We start from the raw sequence: 25,761 nt of genomic DNA on the forward strand, positions 1-25,761 counted from the left end.
TGCCCTCTGTTTGAATAACCTTGCCACACAGAAGCTTGGTGGCCTGAAAAGCTTTCCCCATTGCCAGCAACTCAAGAGCACTGATGTGGGAAACACCTTTTTTGGGCATCTGACACCTCATAGAGAAGTTTTCTAGACGGGCTTCCCATCCTTCAATAGAAATGTCAGTAGTGACTGCTATTGTGAGCTGCAGAGGAAGAAACAGCATACAGGCCTATACATTCGTGAGTTCGATCCACTATGCAAATGACTGATGGACATATCAGGATAGCAACACATTGACAAGAGGTCAATGAGGAGGGTGAAGTAGGACAGGAACCAAGCCTGCCAAGGTGACATCCTGAGCCTTGCATACTGTGTCACTGATGTCACTGAAATGTTTGTAGCACTTGACTATCCTTCGCACTTGAGCACTTGAATATAGCATTGAATATCCCGTGCTTGCATCCCCATCCCAGAAGGACATAGTAGTTGCTAATGAAGAGAAAGGCTGCAAGAAAGTGAGAGTCCAGGAGGGACCTGATAAGCCCACTTGCAGAAACATTCCAGATTAGACTTCTTGAGATTGCAAATGAATACCAGTGAGTCCAGATGTTGTTGAGAAGACAGGCCCAAGAGTGAACAAAAAGAAGCCAGTCTTTGATTCATAAGGAACACAAGGACCTCTTGCTGCCTGAGCCATGCCTACACCATTGACTTGAGAAGCAATGCAAAGTGTGAATGTAAGAACGTGAAAGTGATAGGACCACCTTCTCACAGTACATATTCTTCAAAACCAGAGTCACAAACCAATCTAACTCCTGTTACTGGGATAGAATGGATCTTAAAATGTTTGGGCTGTATATAAAAGTTGACATCCTGAAAGTCCAAGATCAGGTAATAGTTCCAGTCTTTATTAGACACAATGAAGTGGTGCGAGAAGAGCCTTGACAAGATACATGATATGAGTATGAGATTAATGGTATGATGCAGGTTGAGAGGGAGATTATTGGCTTCCTCAATTAGTCTTTGGGAAGAAGCAGTGATGTGGATAACTCCATGGGGGTACTCCCAAAATTCTCTTGCATATCTCTTCTGGATGATGGGTGATGTCAAGAACTGAAGAGTTCGATGCTATAGCAGTTCGTGGTGGTAACACTAAAGTCTGCAGCTGAAGAGTGGACTGGATGTGAGAAGAGAACTGACAGGGAAGTCAAAGATGGCTCCTGCCCTGTTCCTGGGGCCTTTTCCTATAGGATTACAGCGAGGATTTGGCAAACAAGGCCATCTTTAATGAAGACAAAGCTGAAGCTCCTTTTTGAACCAAAGATTTTATTTGTCCAACCGTACCAACCAAAGTCCAATTTGCCAACTGTAGCATGCATCTTGTGCTTGTCATCCACTTCTACGTTGAAAGTTCCTTTTCCATTATTCTTGTTGGGTGGGACAATCCTGAAAAAGCTACCATGCATGCCTATGTAATGCAACGGCTCCTGGCAACATATTTTCCCTTTGCAAACTACCTTCTGCCCTGCAATATTTCCTGGGCTGTTAAGATATGTGCATCACCCTTTGGGTCCCCAGCCAGCCATCTGTCCTCTTCCAGGAATTTAGCAAAAAATGATGTCATTTTATTCTAATAGAACTTGCAGATATGCCTCCTTACAGGCCTTGTAGTTAGCATTTCTAAAGTAGAAGATGACATTGGAGTATAATGTTCTTTTTGTAGCATCTAACATTTTGCCCTTCCTTTCTGATAACGCTGTGTCTCTTCTGCAAGACTTCGGACTGAGGGATCAACATCAGCATTAATACTTTTGTTTGAATTCATCTGTAAACTGGGCTAGGCAGTTGAGTATCTGGTTGTTTGCCTTACAAGTAATCACTGGTGAGGCAAATCATGTTTCCCCAAGGCTGTTGGAGGAGAGAGGAATGCAATGGTAATAGGCGCAATAAAGTAGAGAAGAGTCTGAATCAAAATCAGTATCAGATTCTACCAGAAACCACTCGCTCACATGGAATTCTTGCACCGAATAACAGTTCTGATAGTTGAACCTGAAGAGGCACTAGGAGAGGTGAACAGCCAACAAAAGATTCAAGAGTGTTGAGCAGGAAGATCAATCTACATTACCACCTATTCTCAACTGAAGACTGTGGTCTGCTCATTACCAGATGGACAATACCAAGACAGTTTCCAACGTACGTCACCAATTGTGGTGGAAGGAGGGGAAATCTGAGCAGTATCAAACTTTTTCAAACTCCTCATAACCAAGCTCTGCAGAAGGGAGCATTGGTAACCACAATAGGGAGAATGTCTTCAATAATCTCTGTACCACTCACAAGGGCCATAGCACCTAAAATCACACTCATAGTGATAACAATTGCATTATTGTATCAACGACATTGGGGCAATCACGAGTTGTACTGACTCACCAAGAAGAGGGTCGACTGATAGCTCTGAAGCGTGAGATGATGAAGGTGAGGTCTGAGGTCGCTCAACAATGGCATCCTTCACCCTCTTATTATTATGGTACCTCGTTCCCAACTGGTGCTTCTGTACTGATGTGGAAGCCTCCCTATAGATGGATCTCCCCAGTGTAGAAGGAACTTGAGTTTGCGCCTCCAGATTGTGAGATGGACTGGATGTCAAAGACGCCCTGGATTGAGAGGTGGATTCTAAAATGGGATGACCAGAAATATCCTTAGCCTTCTCAGAATGGCTGATGGACTCTTGGGAGACCTTTCCATTGCTACCTGGACCGATAAACTGGAAGCAGCTAAAGTCGAGGAGGGCAAGACAGCATTAACAAACTGCTTAATGTATCTAGCAGAAGTCACATGTATGCTGCATTGGAGGCTCCCAATGCATCCTCCCATAGGAGATCTTTGAGCATTGAAGCAGCAGTTCCTGTGTGCCCACTGGCTGAATGTATGACAAAAACAGCTAGGCCCAAGATTATGAACTACACCCAGACACAGAAGATAGCACAAGTGACATTCTTTCTTGAGGATCATGGCCCCACAAGATGTACAATTTTTAAGAGGCTGCACAGCTAACAAAACTGCCAAGGCGCATTACCAAAATCAAGAAGACCATTGCCAATCCAAAAATCAGAGGTCAATATCACAGTTCAAAGAAAAGTCAGACAAATGAAGCCAAAATATCTGAAGTACAAATCAACAATCTCACCAACAGTTCCTTCAATACTGCTACTGTGGCAAACAAGAAGGATTTAGGGAATGAACCGGAAAGGCACTGGTCCCATGTACAAGAAGAGGAGAAGTTGCTGACAAAACACTGACATAACAGTTCTAGAAGGTTCTGCACAGACTCGGATAAATCACTTGTGCGAGTCACCGAAACCCCAAGAATAAACATTTTCAGTCTATTTTGGCTCAAAACATTCAAAGCATATTGAATGTCATGGACAACAGAATAGGTTCTATGGAATGGAAATGAGATTCTGGCATTTTTCTTAGTAACTCCTTAGCCCAATGATCTTATGAGCTTGAATCAATGCATTGTATATCTACGGTCTTTTGGAAGATTTGACAGGGCCTGAATGGTGAGAGGCATACATCATCGGCCAAGGAGACCCTATTTTCCAATGGGCGTTTACCACCTTCCCTATCAAGGCATGAGAAACCAACCACTCAAGTTTCTACTGGTTAGTATCTACAAAGGACTTGTATTCTAAACTTCGCCATTGTGATAAAATCGCCTATATTTTTTTCTTGCAACTTATCCACAATGCATATTTTGGATAATATGTAGACGGCCTTCGTAAAGACCTTCATTTCAACATGGGAGGCTTAGTCTTGCACTTATGGTTATGTCTTACACCTTGGAAAAGACGACACCATTTCTATTATCAGAACTATTTCTCTTCACAGCATGTCTCCCTTGTCATCTGTGTGTCACAGATTTATTTGTTTGCTTTCTATGTCTTTCTCCTAGAGTGAAACCAAAAGAGAACCTTAATGAAGCTTTTCTTCAATCTCCCTGTGCTCTTTTAGAACTTCAATAATTGCCTTACAAGTCCATTTACCTGATACATTTCTCCATAGTTATAGAATACCCTCACCTGGAAGACCTATTTGGCACCAAAGCAAATAATAGTTTTTTTTATTAAAAACATTGGATTTTAATTCATTGTACCCAATTTGAACACATACTATGGTAAGCATAATTTTAGACGGATGTAATTAGTTTCTAATTGTCTGATTTTAAATGATAAATCATTTGAAACATATTTTTAGTATTTTAAAATTACTTATATTGTTATTTGTTGATCAAACTGATTTATACCCTGTGATCCTTTAGGATAAGACAGGAAAGAAATGTAAGTATTAAATAAATAGAAAGGTAAATGTTTGAACAACTTTTTATTGTTGGCTTTGACACTCTTAATGATACATGCTAGAAACTCCTTTATTGCACCCCTTCTCAACTGCTTTCACTTCTTTTCTGAAAATTTGTGTTCTATGCTGTTCTCTTTATTTAAGTAAGACTTTCATTTTCGGAAAAAAGCCTTCTCTTCTCTAAGAGACTCTCTGACATTGCTTATTAACCATGCTGGATACTGATGGGCTTTCATGGTATATTCCAGATGAGTTTCTATTTTGGTTTTGAATAATGTTCTGGAGAGTTTTGGTGTCTCTGACCTTCCCCCCTCCCAACTTACAAATCGAAGTTTAAATATGACACTTTTATTTCCTTGGCTATTTTAGTTTGGATTGCACTATGACCACTGTTTCAGAGTCATTTCATCTTTGATGCATTTCATGACTAATGAGTCCACAGTATTATTAATGATATCTAGAAGTTTTATCCCTTCACTATTTTTAGAACATAGTTTATGTGACAGTAATTATAGCCACCTACTGCTATAAGATTTTCTATTTCAAAATTAACCTGACAGCTGTGCTCATGGGATGATAGCATGTTACGACTATTACTTTTGAGGCCTGTAAGGTTATCTACACTGATTTGATCAAATTCATACTTTTTGCAGACTCTATCATTATATCTTTTTCTACAAAGAGAGCAACAACACATGCAAGAACATTCATAAACGACTTATCAGTTTATTAATCTGTTTGCAATTGTGCACCTTTTATGGGTCTTTAGACTGTAGTAAAGTGTTGTTATTGTTTGTTGTTGTATCTGATTGGTTATCACAATTCCACAAGGTTCCATTATACTCAATATACCTATATTCATGTTTTAAATCAAGCACTATAGCCCATTCACCTTGGCTTGAAGACTAACATTAACGTGATATTGCCAATGAACAGATTCTCTCTTCTGACTGGCATACATCCTCATAGACCTTTGCTTTCTAACTGGTTATCACATTTTACTGCATGCTCACAATCTATTTCAACCTATTCCCATTTGGGTATTCAAAACCGGTTGTGTTTAACCTAACACAGATATCCGTCAATTTCTGTCAACTTTCACCCAATTTTCAGTTTAAATAGTGTTCTGTCTACTTTTCAATGCAAACTATGAGGTTGATGGAGCCTGGGTTTTACCTTCTACCCAGAAGCTGTAATTTTGTTGCAATAACTTCATAACTACCCACCAACACTGGCACTGACATTTGGTACAATTTCTGATTCTACAAGCAAATAGACTATTCATTTCTCTGTATGAAAATCAATAGTTTTGAATTACAGATTTCATTAATTTCATATTCCAGTATTTTAAATTTTTTGAAATTTTTTTTCAAGTGCAGAATCTTGCTTCTTTAGCACATCAGAGACAGACAGATAGAGGAAGATCTACCAGTAATAATACTCTTTCGTTTTTATTTTGTCTGTGGGGAACACTGTAGGAACACACTTGCTGAGAGGTTGTTTTGCACTGCTTCCAAAACATTTTCTCTATTTTTCAATTCTGCCACAAGGGAAAAAATAGTTGGGATGGAGAAGAATTTATTTGGGATGGAGAAGAAATTACAAGCAATTATTCTTCCCCAATTCCATGGCCTACACCTTCACTTACAATAACTGTTAATACTAGATATATTCAAAGATAGAGAATATTATACTTCAGTATTATAGTTCAGACTTTTGATAACTTCTACTTCTGACTCTCAAACAATGTTCTGATAACTCATGTTCTATAGAATGTGTTCAGGGTTATACCTGTTTGGTATTTAAATCCAAATTTTATGACAAAGCAAGCTGAATTGTATAACCTGAACATATTAAATGAATAAAGCTGTTTTACACATCTGAACAATCTAGTCTAGTTTTTTATTAAAGTTGTTCCGTCATTCACGTTTTTTGAGTCTATGTATGGGAATACAAGTCATGGAACGAACATGTTTCCTAGTTTTCCGTTTCATACCTTAACCTTTAATATATTTTCAATAGACTACTACAGGTGACATGGTGCTCTTTATCCAAAGGAAATTCTAGTTTTTCATATTGTCTTCAAAATGCCATACCTTTATAACAAGCCAGTGTAAGGGCACTTTCTTTGAATTCATTGGAGTGAGTGTTGATTCCAGCACCGTATTCCAGAAGTACTCGTGCAACTTCAACATGACCTGCACTAGCTGCTTCCATTAAGGGGGTGTGTCCATTTTCATTATGATCTTCAATATTTCCACCGGCTTTCAACAAAACCTTGACAATATCAACAAATCCTCCAGCACAGGCATAAGTGAGTGCTGTGTTTCCTAAAAAGAGAAGACAAAACAAATATACCATGGTCACATCTAGCACTGCCCTTTTCATTATATACATAAATATTTTTAAATTGCATAATTATTACATTCACCCATTTTCTGCATTGTCATTCAACCTTTATAATTTTTTCTACATATATTTACCTCAAAGGTAAAATAGACAGAATTTTCTTCTAAATAGACATATATAGCTCTGTTTTGTAAACATATTAATTCTAAATCATTTTTTCTCCAATTACAAGCAATAATATGGTGAGATTTAATACTACACCATCTCCCTCCAGAGTAACTACCCTGCATTCTTAATATACACAACAGCGTCAGGTTTCTTCAGTATAAAACTACCATGGGTGAGCCTGAATAGGCCCAAACTCCAGAGGTGAAAATCTGAACAAAGCTTTTGTCAGAAAGGCATAAACAAGGAAGTGAGCTATCTGAATGGCTAAGATTCTGTAAAGCTTATAGTTTAAGAACTATTCAAGTTTGAAAGACAGCTCAGAATTGGCTTTTGGTCAAGAGGGAGCTCAAACAAAGAAATTTGTTGCCTTCTATCTGCAATTCTACTCGAGCCTTCTAACTGTATACTTGGAGAAAAGCAAAAAAATGTTTATTTAATTTCTAGGCCACTTTTATTCTAGTATGACACCCAAGGCAGCTCACAACAAAGAATAAAACAAAACTACATCGAACTAGAGCTTGAACCCCTTGTGGAAGAGCTTTTCCAGCAAAAGAATAGGTGAGATGGATAGTGTTGACCACCCAATGAGAGACTATGTGAGACAATGAACAGCTGTGGGGATTTCTGAAACTGATATGTCTGAGTGACATAAAACAGAAGCATCTATCTAACATATATGATACTAGCCGTCCCCTGCCACGCGTTGCTGTGGCCCAGACTGGTGATCTGGAAAATAAAGTAACGAGAAAGTGTTGGTTTCTAATATTTGTAATTTCTTTATGCTTGTGGGTAAACAATATTTCTTGCTGTTTCATTGTCAGTGTTGATGTGGAGATTGTCTGGTTTGCCTACTCTGGAACATGGAACATATTATTGTCCTTCTTTAGGGGTCCCTTTCAAATCTATGATACTATATCTGTGTGTGTGTGAATCAGAAGAAAACCAAAGTTCCAATTCTGTTTCAAACAATTTACATTTATCTCTCCCTCAACCTTTTACTTGTCATTAATTAGTAATTCAGAGATAAAGATCAGACAACAGCAATGGAAGCAAAGTGTTTTCTTCTAGTCTTTTGCCCTGATCAGCTGGTGTGAGGGAATAACAGAGCACAAGCAGTCCCTGAGTTACAAACTTCCCACTTACAAATAACTCATAGTTACAAACAGAGGTGAAACAATAGGGAATGAAAGAAACCTACCTCTAAGCAAGGGAAATTTATTCCTGAAACAGTTATGGGGAAAATTTCTCCCCATTGAAGCTTTATCACCAATCCTTGTTCTCAAAACAAGCCAAATATTTCATAAACCAATAATCATAGGGTCAGAAACTAAGGTGAAATTGTCTGAACAGGGGAACAGACAGCAAAACAATACCACAAGGGTGTTAAACCTTCCCTATGCCATTCAAAGCTTGTGTGTGTGTATGGAATTACACTTAAAATATACCTGTTCCAACTTACACACAAATTCAGCTTAATAACAAACCTATAGAACTTATCTTGTTCATAATGTGGAGATTGCCTGTACTTGTAGATTACTCTTTCAGCTGCCTAAGAATGACCCATATGTTTAAGTCACAGAGATCATGAAGAACAATCATTATATTTGCATATATTTTACACAAAAAATGCCTTACAGCAAATTAAAATTACACTATGGGTTTAAATGCTTTAATTCTCCTGTTTTTAAAAACATTACAGGTAATAATAGCACAACCTAGCTTTCTTCATCACGGTTCACGTGCATCTCCATTCAAGACAGAATGTTCAAAGAGCTAATTATCATATTTTAAACTAGTAATGTGTATCTATTTCCAGGAAGAATCTTAACAACAAATAGAGAACTGGGATCTGGAACCACGTGTTTCACAACCCTCTATTCAATGCTTACCTGTTGAAGACTGTGCATTGACATCAGCACAATGAACGAGTAGCAGTTTCACAATATCAACATAGCCTCCACTGGCTGCTGCCATAAGGGGGGTTATATCGCCTTTATTCCCCCTGTCTTCAACATTTGCATGCATGGCAAGCAGTACCTGCATAAAAAAGCAGACATTAACCTCAAACTGAGCACCACTATTCTATTGCTCTGATCTACTTTCTTCTGTCAGAGGAGGAATTGCTAAAGACCTCACCACATTAGAACAGTGGTTCTCAACCTGTGAATCCACAGGTGTTTTGGCCAACAACTCTCAGAAATTCCAGCCTGTTTACCAGCTGTTAGGATTTCTGGGAGCTGAAGACCAAAACATCTGGGATCCACAGGTTGAGAACCACTGCATTAGAGTATCTATCCACTTTAGATCCTGTGTCTGCATCCAACAGAATTCTGGGATTTGCAGTTTAGTGAGCCCAGGACCTCTCTGGCTGAGAATGTTAAAAGGTCCCTCTCTAAACTACAATCTCCCAATTTTTGTAGGCAGCAGCCACAGGATTTAAAGTGAATATTCTACTGTGAGAAGGTGGTAAGGAAGATCAGATCAGGAACACCAACTTGATGTTCAATTGTAATGAAAATTACTTAGTACCTGTGCTTGTTGCTTCTAAACAGAAAAGTCCCCGCACAAAGGTTTCATCATTTCAAACGCAGACAAATAAGAAAGAAAAGAGATGAAGAAGCTAAAAGATAGCATGAGGGGAAAACGAACTGTTGGTACCAAACAAAAATGAAGAAGTCGAGAATGTAAATATTGCAAATTGTTAATCTGAGAACAATTAAAGGTAGCTGCTGAATCATACAGTTAAGGTAACAACAAGCAATGGATTCCACCTCACTGTATTCATGCCATCCCTAGTATTGTGCTGTATTTCTAGGACTACAGACAAAATGCGGCACTGCTATCTGTCATCTCTTCCCATGTCCATCTTGGGCTTAACGCCATGGTTATGGTGAGCTAGATATCACCATGATATACTTTGAGAGTTAGAGATGACAACCTTCTCTGCTGAAATATCACATGGAAAAACACCTTGGCATGCATATTAAATGCTGCAAAGTAATGATGGACATGAATAAGATCAACACAGAACTACAGAACAAAGCATTGTAATTCAGATGATCTATATTCACATTTTATTTATATTTCACATTTTTATTTTGTTTAAGTTCTTTCTAAAGTCGTGCATGTTCCCAAATGCAATCTGACGTTTTAGTTGTAATTCTGTCATCAACAAAATCTGTCACAAAACAGGTATAATTAAAAAAAATGACTGCAATCTAAAGAAGTTGTTACCCTAATTTTTATTGAGCATAAAAAAGGATTTGAAGGTACAAGGTTATTCAATGCTAATCAAGGTGGCCAACTGCAACATTCACACTTGCCTCAAACAGACAAGAGTTCTTTCTCCCACCCTGGACATTCCACAAATATATAAACCTCACTTGCTTAGTTTTCAACAGACCTCACAATCTCTGAGGATGCCTGCCATAGATGTGGGTGAAACGTCAGGAGAAAATGCTTCAGGAATATGGACATACAGCCTGGAAAACTCACAGCAACCCATAAAAAGTTATGTTATGTAGAGACAGCCTGAAGATTCATTATTGCTATTTCTACAAGCAAATATGCTCTACGCCACTCAGCTACAGTGCTGTATACTGGTAAAATGCACATGGCCTGCAAATGCCACCCCCTGCTGCAAGGCTTAATTCCAGGATGTTGTAGCACTGAATTCCAGCAACAAACCACTAAAATTCTATAAAACAAGTGAAAACTGCTAACAGTTTTCTTCCATTTCTTGCCAAAATCCAAAAGGATTTCTCTTTCAAACAAACTTCTAGCCTTTCAGTATGCAATTGACATTCCTTGTGACAAAGCACCCTGGTGTCATCAGAAAAGTTATCTGTTCATTTTCCAAACTTTTAAAATAAGAAACAAACCTTCAGATCTATGACAGTACAAGCAAATAAAAATGCAACATTTTTTCTCATCTCTTTAAATGAGGCCACTATTCTATAAGCTATGAACTGTTACTGCAGTCATGTCAAGTTACAGCATGAAGTGACTAATACGGATGTTTTATGAATAGCATGTTTGCATTACACCCATAGATTAGAAGTTTTCTGTTCAATCTGAAACAAGTATTTCAGAACTTAAATGTTTACCGATGGAAGAATGCGCATATCACAAAAATGAAGTTGAATATAATTATGTCCCACTTACTTGTGCCAATTCATAATACCCAGCTGAACATGCCAAACAAAGAAGACTTTCCCCTTCCTCTGTATGTTCATTCACACTTCTTCCTTCGTCCAGCAGTTTCCGTACAGCATTTACATCCCCATCTGAGCATGCTTCTGCCAAACTGCGACTAAATGATAGAAACAGAAAAGGTAACATATAATTGGATGCTTCAATTAAGAGTAACATACATTCAAATTCTTAAACAAAGATCTATGTAAAAAAGAAAAAAACTATATGGAGATTTCGCTGTTCTGTCTAGTATTATCTGTCTTATTTCAGTTCTCCATTCCACCTAAAGAATCTCATCCTACAGCCTGATTCAACCCTAATACAGTGAACATACTGTTCTATGATATACGGCTTCCCAGTTTCGAGCCCCCAGCATCTAAAAATGTATATGATTTTTTTTTACTAAAATCTGCCAGGGTGTTTTTAAAAATGCATCAGGAGCTCTCCAACAAGCCAAAGGACAGCAATGCAAATATCCAACACTTTAGATGTGTCTCAAATCAGGAGTATCAGTTAAAAAATGTTCTATACACTGAATAAATTCATTATAAATGTTCAGCTAGTCACATCAAATACAGATAAACACAAAACAAGAAGTACACAACCTGAATACATACTTGTCCACTTGTCCTGCATTGTGATTGTTCTCTGCTCTCATCCGTGTCAACGCTGCAGCAGCTTCATCCAATGCACAGCTGACGGAAGAAGTCAATCTTCGGAGCACTTCAGGATCTGCGAAGGCTTTACCATCGGCAGTGGACAATTTACCAATCCCTTCAGCGTATGTATGTTCATCAATCAGGTTAGTATGAAAACCACACAAAAAATGCAGAGATACTATTTTAAACTTCAGCCACATGCACTAGGAGTTAAAACATCAGAAGCAAACATGCCAAAATAATTAAAAGTTATTTTGTCCCTATAAGAGCAGAAGTTCAAATATGACTTTAAAAAAATCTGGCTTTAGGATTTTTACAGTTTCCACAATGTAATCAATATCAGCTCCTACATTTATACACAGTCCCAAGAACAGATTGGGAACTATGAAAAGCTCAAAGGCATGTGCATTTAAGACATCTATTGTTTTAGTTACTTTAAATATTTCCTTAATGAAGATATAATTAAGCAAATAAGTCAAGTGCAAATTTCGATACATAACAGAAACTTGACATACTTGTATGCTGTCATATAAATTAATCTACTCCCACAAATTTAATCAACTTATTTTAGATATTATACCATGAGTTGGATACAGATTCAGGAGTAAATAGTGTATTTCTTTGAAATTAACTAATCCAATTAGTGTTGAAGCCAATGGAAAATTAGCCATGATTAATATTTTTCTGCTTTTCACAAGCCTACTGGAAAAGTATGACTAAACCTGGATCCAACCCTGATTCCTTTGTTGAGACATGCTAAAATATTTTTTAAAGTATTAGTAATAATTTTGCATATTGGTCAGTTTTTAAAAAAACAGTTTCTAAAAAAAGTTTTGAATTTTTTTTCTTGCTATTTGCTTCTAAAATGTTTTTGCAAAATCTTATGCTGTGGCTTTAACAAAAAATAAAATATATGTATTTTGTTCATCATAATGCCACATATGCCATGACAACAACATTTCTGTTAAAGAAAACGATACTCAGTGGAAATTTAACTGTCCTGGAAATACAAAATCTATCCTCACTGATGTCACTACATAAGCACTGGAATGACTGTGTGAGTAGATAAAATAATAGTTCAGAATCATTAGATTTCAGAAATTAAAGTCAAGTCTATCAGATTTTCCTTAGTTATCTAACAATTCCAGATGTTCCCACGGGTTTCTAATTCATCACCTTCTCTTGATTATAATGGCTCAATTCAAAATTAAGATGGTACATGCTACAAGATCCCATCTCAAGGAGTGTAATTCAAACAAAGTGCTCATTATGGCACTATGAATTTGCCAATAAATATAAATCACTAGTTAGCCAGGCCGTATTTTCTCAGCAACCTAACTCACTACTCACAAGAGTTAATCATACAAAATTTCTATCTCCTATAACATATGTACAACATTTATAGGCATTTCCCTAAGTGTCAATACTGGAATTTTAACGGATAATAGTTCTGATCTTGTAGGCGTCTCTTTGCATATTTGACCTTTATTGTATTTACAGTTAGGCAAATGTCATACCAAAAAACTCTACCTGGCCAAAAGCTACATATATCCTCACTCTGGCATCCAACCAGCAAGATCTCACCAATGCAAAAGAACCATAGCTCCTAGCATAGGCCATGTAGTGATCTGAGATTAGCATCATGGGCATGTTCCTGGACTCAGTTCTTAGTCTGGATGCCCAGGTTTTGCAGTGTGAAGATGTGTGTTTGCAAAATTTAATTAGCTTCACTTATTTTTAGATATATCTGGCTACAGTCATGCATGCCTTGAATCTGTTTTCATTACCACATGGAACTCAAGCCCAGCACCTCAATCCGTGGGTGATGCCAAATGGGAGACTCCCTCCTGGGCACATGGGGGACTGGGCGACTTGGAGGGCGCTGGACAGACTGCGCTCTGGCACCGCGAGATGCGGAGCCAATCTTGGGAAATGGGGCTACAGAGTTGAGTCCACGGCATGCAAGTGCGGAGAGGAACAGACCGCTGGCCACCTGCTGCGGCGCGGCCTGAGCCCTGCTACATGCACAGTGGAGGACCTTCTTGCGGCAACACCAGGGGCACTCCGGGTGGCCAGATGCTAGTCGGGGGACATTTAATCAAATACTAAGTTTGCAAAATTTGTGGGTTTTTTATCTGTTTGTTTGTTTTGTTCTGATAGAAATGTAATACAATGGTATGGTTGCTGATGACACGATAAATAAATAAATAATACGACATGGAACTATCTTGAAAACTATTCATAAACCCCAACATGTCCAAAATGCTTTAGACAGGCAGCTGACCATGGCTGGCTATAAGAAACATATAATTCCCCTGTTGAAACAGCTTTACTGGCTAGCAGTCTATCTTTGGGGAGAATTAAAAGTGCTGGTTATGACCTTTAAAGCCCTATATGGCTTAGGTCCAATATATGATACTATCTCTACTGTATCTCTCTACATAAGCCTACTCAAGTGTTAAGATCCTCAGATAAGGTCTTTTTCCCCACTCGTATCACTACAGACATATAAGAGAACTGTCTCAATAGCTGTTCCCAGACCGTGGAACGCCCTGTCACAAAAAGCACGTTTGGTCACATCTGCTTTCTTTCCTACGGCAGGCAAGGATCTTTTTATTTAGGCAAGACTTTGACTCCAAATGCATGTTACAAAAAGGTGTTCAAATGTGGTGTGGCAAGCTTTTCTCTTTTAAGTTATGCTTTAAATGCACTTTAAATTGTTCTAATATTAACAGAATTGCTCATTTAACATTTTTTAAATCCTTTGTACATTATTGTACTCTTTTAAAATTTGTACTAAATCACTTTGGGTCCTGTGTTAGAAGAAAGGTGATAAATAGATTAATTACCTAATAAATAATACAAGATATAATTATAAAACCAGATGTGTTCTTGCTTTGGGGGGGGGGGTGTGGAGGGCTCTAAGTTACAGGGTTGTTGTTTTTTAATAAAAACCACCAAACAATTTTGATTTTTGCAAAGAGGAACACTTTAACTTAAAGGCCTACAAGAATATAAAGATCTTTATAAGGGTCCCAAGGTCAGTATACATAACACATCCAAGACAGTGTTCTCCTCAGTTTCCATCTATCTCAAAGACTGCAGAACCAAGAGAAGAACTTAGATCACCTTACTGTACAGGCACCTTCATGCAAGTAAATTTTGTCCTATTTAAAGACTACTAAAGATAGAATATCCACCACTCTCCAAGGTCCCCCCCGGGGTGAGAAGGGCGGGGTATAAGTGACCGTAATAAATAAATAAATAGTCTATTCCACTGCTAAACTGTTCTAACAGTAAATACTTTTTCCTGGTGTTTAGAATCTTTTTTTAAAAAACAACAATTGAATCTCGAACTGTGCTCCTCCAGATGTTTTGGACTCCTTCTACACTGGCATATAAAATCCAGATTATCTGCTTTGAACTGGATTATATGGCAGTGTAGACTCATATGGAATGTAATGTTTTTAAATGTTTAATATGCATTATTTTTATTTTTAATATTTTCAAAGCAGTTCAGAGCAGATAGTGTAGATTTATCTGCTTTGATAATCTGGATTATATGGCAGTGTAGAAGGGGCCTTGGATTTCAGCTCCCACAATTCCTAACAGCTGGTAAACTGGCTGGGATTTCTGGGAGCTGAAATCCAAAATACCTGGAGGAGCACAGTCTCCATAGAGGCAAAAAAGAAGCTGGCTTCATTTTCTAAAAAGATATAATTATAAAACCAAAAGTGATGTTATGATGTTACATTATGGCACCTTTTAGTCTTCTCTGCAGAATGACCCTTGACTTATTCACTGTCACATCAAAATCCGTAACTTGGGCCCCAAAACCTGCCTTTGACTTATATATAAGCTTGTCTTATACATGAGTATGTGTGATACTTATTTAGTTTTATTAAGGATGTCAGATAAATATGCTACATGAGATTTATGGCAGTTGATTTTTTTCTAGAAAATGATCACTTCTAAATCTAGCTCAGATGTTAGTGGAATCAAGGAGTCATCTTACATATAATATCATAATAATCAGGTAACCAAATATGTAATGCTATCCATTTTAGTATGTAATTTCAATATATTTAAAATTTTATGGGTGATAACCAGCACTAATTAAATTGGTATGAAAATCAACTGGACCTTAGAGAAGCTGTTGGAATAGAGAAGTCACCAGCTCCAAACAAAAAGGAACTGTCATCCTGGCTGCAACATTCTCCAACAGATGGATAGTCCAGATACTTTAAATATATACTCAATTAAAGAGCATTTAACATGCAATGTGACTGGATTATAAATCAAGTACATATGCCAGAATGGATATTTTTATTTTTCTATATTTAGGTAACTTCTATGCCAAGAGGAGAAATTTTATATCTCAAAATAGAGTTAAAACCATATTTAAAAAGTTTTCAGACATTATATTTACTACCCCAGTATTTCATTTTAAACAATGTAAAAACATGTTAAAATAACACAAATAAAAGTACACCATATTTTTAATATTGCTTTCAATTGTGTTGTTATTTGTTTTATCTGAAGTTTTAATTGGTTAAAGTGTTTTACATGTGTGTTTTAACTGTAATCTTGGGCGTATCCTTTGTAAGCCACCCGAGTCCCCTAAGGGAGATGGTTGGCCGGGTATAAAAATAAAGTTGTTGTTGTAAATGTTTAATATGTATTATTTTACTTTTAATTTTTTAATATTTTGAAATTCTGTGTGTTTTAAGGCATTGAATACTCGCTTCTATGTAAGCCACCTTGAATACCCTTTCGGGGTAGGGAAAGGCAGGGTATAAATAGCGTAAATAAATAAATTGGACTCAAACGTGCTGAGAGCTAAAAAACTATTTCACGTGTACCTTTTTATATTTGCCTGGATTAGGAACAATTATTTGTCAACTTTCTATAGATTTAGAAGGCAATAGCTGGCTCAGTTCCCACATCAGCCAAGCCAGTATTCATGTCAAAGCCTGAGACTTGCATGCTTTTCATCCCAGTCTTTTATTTGCATTCTCCAGTTCCCTTCTTGACTTCTTGCCATGCTTAAGCCATAGTTTGCCAATACACTACTAGCTATGGTTTGAATTAGAAATAATTTCTTCAATAGTACTTTTAATTCTAAATTCCAGAAAATTTGTAATGTCAAACATCAGTCTGGTTAAAATACAGCAGTCCATAATAATTTAGCCTTACAGACATGAGGCTACACAAACTGCAGCCTCATGGGCTCCTTCTCCTCTTCTAGCAAGATGTGGAGCCTGAAAGCTTCCATTTTATAGCAAAATACAGATTTGTTCCAAGTGTTGTAATTTGAAACAGATCACAAATTCTTCTCTCTTTCCAGCTGCTATTTCCCACAAATCACTAACATAATTGTGTTTTTTGTGGCATTGAATTTTGCCTTGTAAACTGCCTCGAATCTCTGGAAGGCTGAGAGGGGAGGTATACAAATACAGCAAATAAATAAATAAATAAAGGGGCAGTTAGGCTTGGGAAAAATGATATACAATAATTTTATACAATATTAAGTGGGAGGAGTATAAGAGGACCTATAAACCACTGGGGTTAGCCTCATGGATAGCATCTAATTCAAGGTCCAATTTTGACCCAAAATTCGTCTAAACCAAGTGTGCAATGTTTCAATCTCTTCTTCACAGAAGAGGAATGTTGTAGTACAGCGTGATAGTAACGTTACTACTACCGGTAGAAGGGAGAAGAGGGCTGCGCAAGTTTTGGAGGAGGAGGAGCAGCAGCAAAAGCGGATTAGAGACATATTCATGGCTCCAACTGATTCCAAATTCTTCGAGGGTTTCTCAGACTGTGAAATGGGGGAAGGAGAGGAAAGCAGGGGAGTTAAGCGGGCTACTCGTGAACAAGAATCTGATGAGGTGATCCAAAGGAAGCGTATCCGTGATATACTTAGCGCTCCAACAGAAGATGAAGATTTTATGGATTTTGAAAGGAGTGATGGGACTGACAATGAGGAGGAGGATGATTTAGACTGGACCCGTGTACAGGAAATTAGGGACATCTGTACTCAGCCTACCTCCAGTAATGACTTTGAGGGGTTTGCAGAAGATTGGCAATACGGGAACACCTTTGACAGACGCTGGCAAAGGTGGAGAGATGGGAGGCAGTGCTCAGCTGCAGGGAATGGAGCAGCTGAAAGTGATGATGAAAGGCTGGGGAGCAGTTCATCCTCTGATGAGGAGTTATAGAATATAAGTTGGTTTAGTTTCAATGGGTCTTTGCAGAAGGCAAAGTGTCTTTTTGGGTGTGAATCTTTGTTACTGCTATTACTCTCAAGCTTGGGTCCTTGGACTACAGATCTCCGTGTTTCCGGGACTTCTGGCTGATACTCCGTAAGTGCTGACTTCAACTCTTCCTTTTGACTCTGGACCGTGTTTGACGACGACTACGCTTTTTGGACTGCTTCATCTTATTTTGGACGTGCCTGGACTATGGACTGCTTTTGGACTCTGATTTTGCTTGCTCCCACCTTGTTTTTGTGTGCCTTTTGGACCTTTTGAATTACAAGCGGATTGCTGTATCTTTTTGTTATCCCAGATTATTCTCCGGGATAATCCGGATTATATTAAAGTTGGGTTTTTTACTTAGCGGTTGCTATAGACTCTTAGTTTGTGCTGGAGATACTGAAGCAAGTGTCTCTAAGCCTTTTTTGTGTTTAATAAACCTGTGTTTGGACCTTTTATATTGTGTTTGGCGTTCTTGAGGCTTCTGGGTCTTGACAAGGAACATATAAAGATTAAACTTGTGCCATCTCATTTTCACAACAATAAGCCAAGGCTAGTGTTACTTCTGAACTAGGTCTATGGTTTAGTCAAACCAAAATGTGAATAAAATATTCTCTTTATCTGAATAAACCCACTATTTCCAAGACTGTGTAACATATTCTATAGTATCTGACCTAAAGATCACATTAGAAATTGGAAAGTATTTTCTAGGAACTCAACAAAAGGAGGCATAGCTAAGATATGTTTTCTCACATCTTATCTATAGAATCCAGACATAGATACAGACTACCTTACCATTATATGGTCTCCTTCTCTCTGACATATACATCATCCCTATCCAACCAGTTGATCCTTGAAGAGTAGGATTAGAGATTTTCTACACTAAATCCTCAAAAAGCTCTCTTCCCCAGCAGAAGGGAGGTAAAAGATCTACACTCTGATCATCTGCTGATCCCATTCATACGATAAAAATTCATACCATTTGCCTGTGAAAGAGGTACTTATAGACCTTTTCTCCTCTAATTTAAATATCTGGCCACTAGACAAAATGGCTTTGTGCAAGTCTCCTTAAAGTTTAACCTATTCTATATAAACATGATCTTTTAATATTTATTTTTGAACTTCAGTTCTAAATTAATGTGATTAGTAGCTTCCAAAACTGTCTATTTCACTAACTAGTGAAAATCTAAGCTGATACTGAAGAGAGACAACGTACTGTGGAATATATTTTCTGATCAGCAAACCTAATGATCCGAAAGTTATTACCTTCCTTAAATATTAATTCGTAGGAATATTTCCCACATGATTACGCTAAAATTTAATACACAGATGTCAAAACAGATTTTGGGTAAGCTGAATACATGCAAAATGACTATTATAACTCAAAAAGGAAATGTTTTTCCTGCCACCTGCACTATATATTGCAAATGTTGTCCAAAGTTTATACTTTGTTTCAGAAATTTGTAGTGGGTTTCTTCATTGAATTACATTTCATGTTATTTTCTTATAGTTCTACTTATTGACTGATCTATATTAACCACTGGAATCTTTGTTCTTCATCAAATTTTCTGCCATTCTCTCATCTTGCTATCTGATGGTAGCTTCAACTATAATGGCAATATTATTACTATTACAACAACTGCTGGTATCTACTGCAGTTGTGCATTTCTTTGCACTCGTTTTGGAGATTTTTAATAGATTAGCCCAGAAAGAAAGGAAAGCTAAAATATTTATAATATCTGCTGCAGATTAATAAACATGATTTATTCAATCTGAGAAACTGATGGAATGAAGGGGCTGATTGCCCAACTTTGCCTAATCAACATAATATGACTCTTTGCTCTTATGACCACTCTGGCTTCAGCAAAACCTTGCATTTTGTATACCACTGGAAACTGCAACACCTCTTCAATAACAGTTATTTGTCATTAATTTGCAAATTTATTTCTAATTTTTAAAGATGCAGTTTTATTTCTACCATGTTTTTAAAGAAAAAATAGAGTGAATTCCTTGTTTTCTTCTGAGTTCTTATTGATATGATATATGCACATTACAAATAAATGACAAATCATTGAGAGGCATACACCTAGTTAAGAAGTGGGGGACCTGGTGAGTAACAACTGCAGGCAGTAGTTTCTTCATGTCTCGTCTAACTGTTTCTATGTACTTTCTCAACTTTTGCCTTTTGATTCTTTTTTTTCTTTTCCTGTCTCAATCTCTCCACTTTTCATCTCCAGACCAAAAATGTCTATGATCAATGGCCAGCTCCATCTATATGATCATTTACCTTTATCAAATTATAAATGTAAGCGAAATCCCACTTATTGTTTTACTACATAACTTTAGTACACTTAATATTAAACTCAGCTTCATCTTTAGGAAGTGTGTCTCATAATTTAATTTCAGTTTCCTTCAGTCAGATAGTGAAATCCATGTTTAATGTTAAAATGGATAGCTTGACCCCAAAAGTAAATCAGTACCAAAAATCAAAAAGAAACTACCTGCTGCTTCCAACAAGGCTTCTAGTCTTGCTTGCGTTTCTGGATCTACTGTTCGCAGGTCTGCTCCTTCAGCAGCACTTGACAAAAATATCTCTGATGTTGTTTTAAGCACCGGGTTATCCAGATCTTCTTGGTCCAAAATAAATGACTCAACCTGTTTGAAAACACAAAATGTAAGAATTTACTCCCAGCCACAGCAAAATTGGGGTTTAATACATGAAAGCTAAACACTGATAAGTGTCACATGTTTGCATTTTCTAGGACAAATGTTACTGGAGCATGAAATTTCAGATCCAAAGCTATTAGCTGGACAAGTTAACGATTACTTTTAACATGGAATACTATATCCTGTTATTCAGCACTGCAGACAAAATTCAGATTGCTTGTTAGTACTCAAGCTGCCAACAGATGGTTCTTCATAGAAATGCACAGCCCACAAATCTTTTCTACCCAGTTCAGAAGGGCTCTGAACATAAACTGCTTTGAGTCAACCATTCCCAGGTCAGACAACAAGCCTACTTACATATTATTTGAGAGCACTCAACTAAGTAATCATGGTGGGATTCTCAGAATATATGAACAAAACAACCATATAAGTTATCAATTTTATTTATGTATTCCCAAGATAAAAAGGTGCAGCAAAATGTCGCAGAACTACTGCCAAAACAGCAATGTTTCTGCATCTCCTCTAACTGGGATAGAATAAAACATTTCAAAGCATGGGGCATCAATGTGTTGAAACTGAATGTTTAAATCTACAAACATTTCTGAACAGGAAATGTGAGTATCAAAGCAATTAGCTTCTTTATTATATTCTAAGAAATTATCATCTAGAGAAGTTAAATTAAGAAGATCTATAGCAATCACAAACAATACATTTCAGTGACTTTAGTAAATATTTTAGAATGTGAAGTCAAAGACCATAAAATGGTCTAGGAAATTTTATATTTACACAGCTGCAGTATCAAAATTTCACCACTTTTCAGAAAGAAATGTGAGGTTTAAATACCAAAATAATATTTTAAATCAGATTTGCAAGTCATCTAGTATGGAAGACCTACTAGTATTTCACACAAAGAAGTCTTAATTTCAAAACTAAATAATCAATTCTTGTATTCTGTGGAAATCTATCTTTTGAAACTCAAAAGTATATGCTTTATAACTATCAACATAATGTTCTTTTAAATCACAATTTGATAATTTAAAAAATAATATAGCTGTATAATTTACTACATTATTCTATATGAGAAATATTAATATATCAGTATCTCAAACTAATAATAAATTATTTTGCTGTGGAGAAAGCAAACACAAAAGACCAGAAAATTCAATGGCTGTTCTTTTCATAAAGCAAAATATCCATCTTCATCTGTGTATAGTAACACATTTCCTCCAATGAGAATTGAAAAAATGCTTCAAGAGTTCACCTAAATCATATTTTGCCAGTTCAAAATTAACTGTAATTTAAGTTTACTCATAAAGCCAAGAAAAGTAGAAATTTAGTACAAAACCTTAAAGACATCGTTTAAACTACCAAATACACTTCAGATATGAACAGCATGTTTCTGCCACGTTATGCACTGAATTTGCTTTCCCTTGACACGGGGAAAAGGTAGTAGAAAGAATTTAATACTGGGACCCATCAAGCTCTGGGTCTATGGTATTTCACTTTCAGTTACATAGCAAAAGAGATGATGGAAAACCTTCTGGAAATTCTGAAGCACAGAAAAAAAATGTTTTTCCTTGTTTATCCCCATTCCTTTCCCACTGGATTTTGCAAAGTGAGAATTATGTCATTTTTTTTATGAAAGCCATCCTACTTTGCTACTTAAGCAATTTTTCTTATTTACCATATAAAAGTATACAAACTATTTGTCATATAAATGAAATTTATAAAAGAAACATTTAACATTTTAGGCTCACTCAAAAGGCAGCTAAAATAAAATAGTTGTATACAAGTTTACTCAAAATCAAATTATACTCTTTTAGTGATGCTTTCTCCAAGCCAAATACATATTTTATTGTTTAGTAGAGTTGAAAGCAGAGAATCTGGATGTTATATATTATTTGGATGGTTAATGAGAGGGCAATAAAGGAATTTAAAAGCAATTTAGTGCAATGTGTATTATCTCCTTGTTATTCCTAAAATGTTTTGGGAGGTCTTTCTTATACAAGTATTTTTTAAAGGGGCGGGGTTAAATAACAGTACAGATATATTCATGGAGGATAAGGCTATCAATAGCTTCCTGTCAGTGCTAGAGTAAGCATGCTTTATATATGGGTGTCTGGGAAGCAGGAAGGAAGATGCTGTTACATTCATTCATGTCCAGTTTGCCTGTTTCCCATGAACAAAATAATGCTGAAGTAGATGGGCTAGCAATTTAACACAAGAAATCCGCCATTTTTTCTCATGGTTTAAATATATTCTATGGGGGGATTTAAGTGCTCCTCAAATTTCAATTTTTCCATCAAGAAAAAAAATCCAATTCCTTGTAAAGAAACATTGGCCCAAATCCAACAATGAGTACCAATTAGAAAACACTCAATGAATCTATGGGAACCTGGTAAATCCAAGGTTTTGTATATCACATTGATTCAATGTGTGTTCTAATAACGAGATTTAGACCACCGTTTTGTCCCCTTGTCCCCCCCCCTTTTTTAGCATACATATGTCTAAGCACAACACATAACTAGAACAAGCTTGATATTATTTTATTATGTCTCACTGATGCCAGGCTAGAATAGGACTTCAATTCCCAAATAACAAATATCTACACAGGAGGAGTTCCTTCAAAGAGGTCAACTTCTAACTACCCAGTCTCAGGCTGGATCTACACTGTCATATAATCCAATCTCAGATGCAGATTAACTTCTTTGAGCAGGATTATGTGAGTCTACGCTGCCATATAAGACAGTTAAATTCAGTTAGGTACATTCTATCATATGTGGTGGACATGTAAGGAAACATCTAAATACTGGTCTTTAATCCATGAGGACACACAAAAAAAATTGAACAAAAAGTTTAAGAAAAAACCAGAGTATTATTTGCTAGGCTTTACTGACTCAAAATTACAACTGGACGAAAATGAAGACAAACTGTTAACATTTATTATGACAGCAGCTAGAATTATCTTTGCAAAACTTTGGAAAAAAGAACAAATCCCCACAATGGATGAGTGGGTGTATAAGGTTAAAGAAAAAAGAGACATGGACAAATTAACTTTTTTGTTAAAGAAAAATACCGGGAAATCTATAAAAAAGACAGACTGGGTTCTTTTTTATGACTATGCAAAAAATAGAAAAAAGAAAGAAACAAAGAAGAGGTAAATAATAATGAAATAAAAGATAAGAAAATCCTGAGATTGGAATGGAAGTCATTTTATTTTACTATATTTTTTATTTTAGTTTTTTTTTCTTCTCCTTTTCTTTTTTTTTCTATTTTGGTGTTTGTTTTTACTGATTGTGTTTCCTACTTTTCTACCTTCTTCTGGAATATTTCCCCTCTTTCCATGTAGTTGTGTTTTAAATTGATTAATAAAACATTTATTTTAAAAGAAATTCAGTTAATCTACATTCAGAAACTGAATTATATGCCAGTGTAGCTAGGGTCTCAGTTCTGGAAATGCTCAATCAGCAGCTAGGGATTGGGAGGAAGGGAACACAACAATCACAACTGAAACCCAAGAATATTCAGCTTTACAAGGAGTGTTTTTATTGGACAAATAATCAAAGATGCCCTGTAAAGTTTATTTTCTTTTCAATTAACTATGGGGGAGTTTCAAGTCATTCTCAGTCACGCTAACATTTAATGTCCCATAGTCAAAAAATACAATTTACCTGTGAAAAGATAGCTGCAGTATGTTCACATATTGTGAAGCTAAATGTACCATATGTGAATCTTCTACCTGTCAGTCACATAACCATCAAACTACTTTGCAAGTATTTACTTGCTTGCAATCAAGTTGCAACTCTTCAGAAACCCACTAAATGTAAACATTTTACACATCATTATTCTCTTTGATTTAGGATGCTTAATTTACCCTTGCTCAATTAAGCATAACTTCTATGACCCAAGGCAGAGATGAAAATTTTAAACATTGTTCAATTCAAGATTGATATGGAAAATATGTTTCCAAAACATTCCGGCTCCCATTCAGTTTTTAAAACGGCTGCTAAAAATGGACATCACTAAACTTTTTGCGATGTCCTCCGATAACTGAATGCCTGCATAAGGCAGAATACCTAATACAGGTATAACAGTCTTCACGTATCCATCAACGGATTCATTCTGAAGTATGATCACAACAACACTGGCTCTATAAAACATGCTGACAAGCAAAACATGTATTTAACAGCACCGGAAATCAGTAATGACTACCAGCAGCTTGATCTGATGGTACTGGTCAGGAAAATACTTCTGGGTGGTGAATAGGACTAACATAATGCCCCCCACCCCCACAAAATCTGCTACTGTACTCTAATGACAAGGAGTGCACAAGAGGGCATGAACTATGGGAAACATCCACATATCATACAGAAGGATGTATACAAAACATCTGCCGTATATACTCATGCATAAGTCTAGAATTTTTAGTCCAAAAATTAACCCCAAAAACATGGGTTGACTTATCCACGGGTTATTTTAAGTACTTATCTTAACTGCTATAAAAAGGTGTCATACCCTTCTTTGAGTAGTAAAAGGTGAAACCTTAGTTTGCCCTTGGAGAACCAGAAAGCTGCATCAACCCCCTCCCTTTTCCACCATGGTACAGCTTCTGGCCTTTTTGGATGCCTGGATGGTAAAATGGTAGCAGAAGAGGTGAGCAATAGCTGGACCCCTAAGATGATGCTGGTACCTCTCTGTGGAATAACCGTTGTCTTATCCATAAGTCATATTAAAATCTATAATTTTGGCCTAAAACCTGCCCTCATCTTTACATGAGTTCAACTTATATATAAATATATATAGTACATTACTTTTGGTATACCTAATATGGTGCCACTAGATCCTCAAGCTCTGTCACCTCTCTTCCCTTTTGCAGACTTGGGTACAGAAGGAGAAAAGTGGTGTCTGAAGATTTGGATTATTCACTGGTTTGATGTAGCAAACATTATTGCTCTTTTTAGATAGTTAACAAATTCAGCACAAATACACCATAGAAGAAAAATTGGTATAAATCAATGAAAAAAATTAGATGTATTATTCATGTTAAGTTATCCGCTGATATATAGTTAGTACCCAGAAGTGCTGCAAATTAGATCATCAAACCAAGTTAATTTTTAAATGGAATA

At 36.6% G+C, this 25,761-nt stretch overlaps 1 protein-coding gene across 11 annotated transcripts in view; it reads right to left on the reverse strand.

The window, feature by feature from the left end:
- ANKHD1 (ankyrin repeat and KH domain containing 1) overlaps positions 1-25,761 on the reverse strand; it is a 101,822-nt gene that overhangs the window by 62,669 nt on the left and 13,392 nt on the right. For 10 of the 11 annotated variants that reach the window (XM_067467749.1, XM_067467747.1, XM_067467741.1 and 7 more), the window contains exons 2-6: positions 20,470-20,623; positions 11,670-11,826; positions 11,023-11,170; positions 8,748-8,895; positions 6,438-6,671 (exon numbers count right to left, since the gene is read on the reverse strand). In XM_067467749.1, coding sequence (XP_067323850.1) covers positions 6,438-6,671; positions 8,748-8,895; positions 11,023-11,170; positions 11,670-11,826; positions 20,470-20,623 — 841 coding nt within the window. The remainder of the gene's footprint in view (positions 1-6,437; positions 6,672-8,747; positions 8,896-11,022; positions 11,171-11,669; positions 11,827-20,469; positions 20,624-25,761) is intronic. The other variant, XM_067467744.1, reaches the window with a different exon arrangement.

Source organism: Anolis sagrei, chromosome 4 (genome assembly GCF_037176765.1).
Source record: "Anolis sagrei isolate rAnoSag1 chromosome 4, rAnoSag1.mat, whole genome shotgun sequence".
In the NCBI taxonomy this organism is placed as follows: domain Eukaryota; kingdom Metazoa; phylum Chordata; class Lepidosauria; order Squamata; family Dactyloidae; genus Anolis; species Anolis sagrei.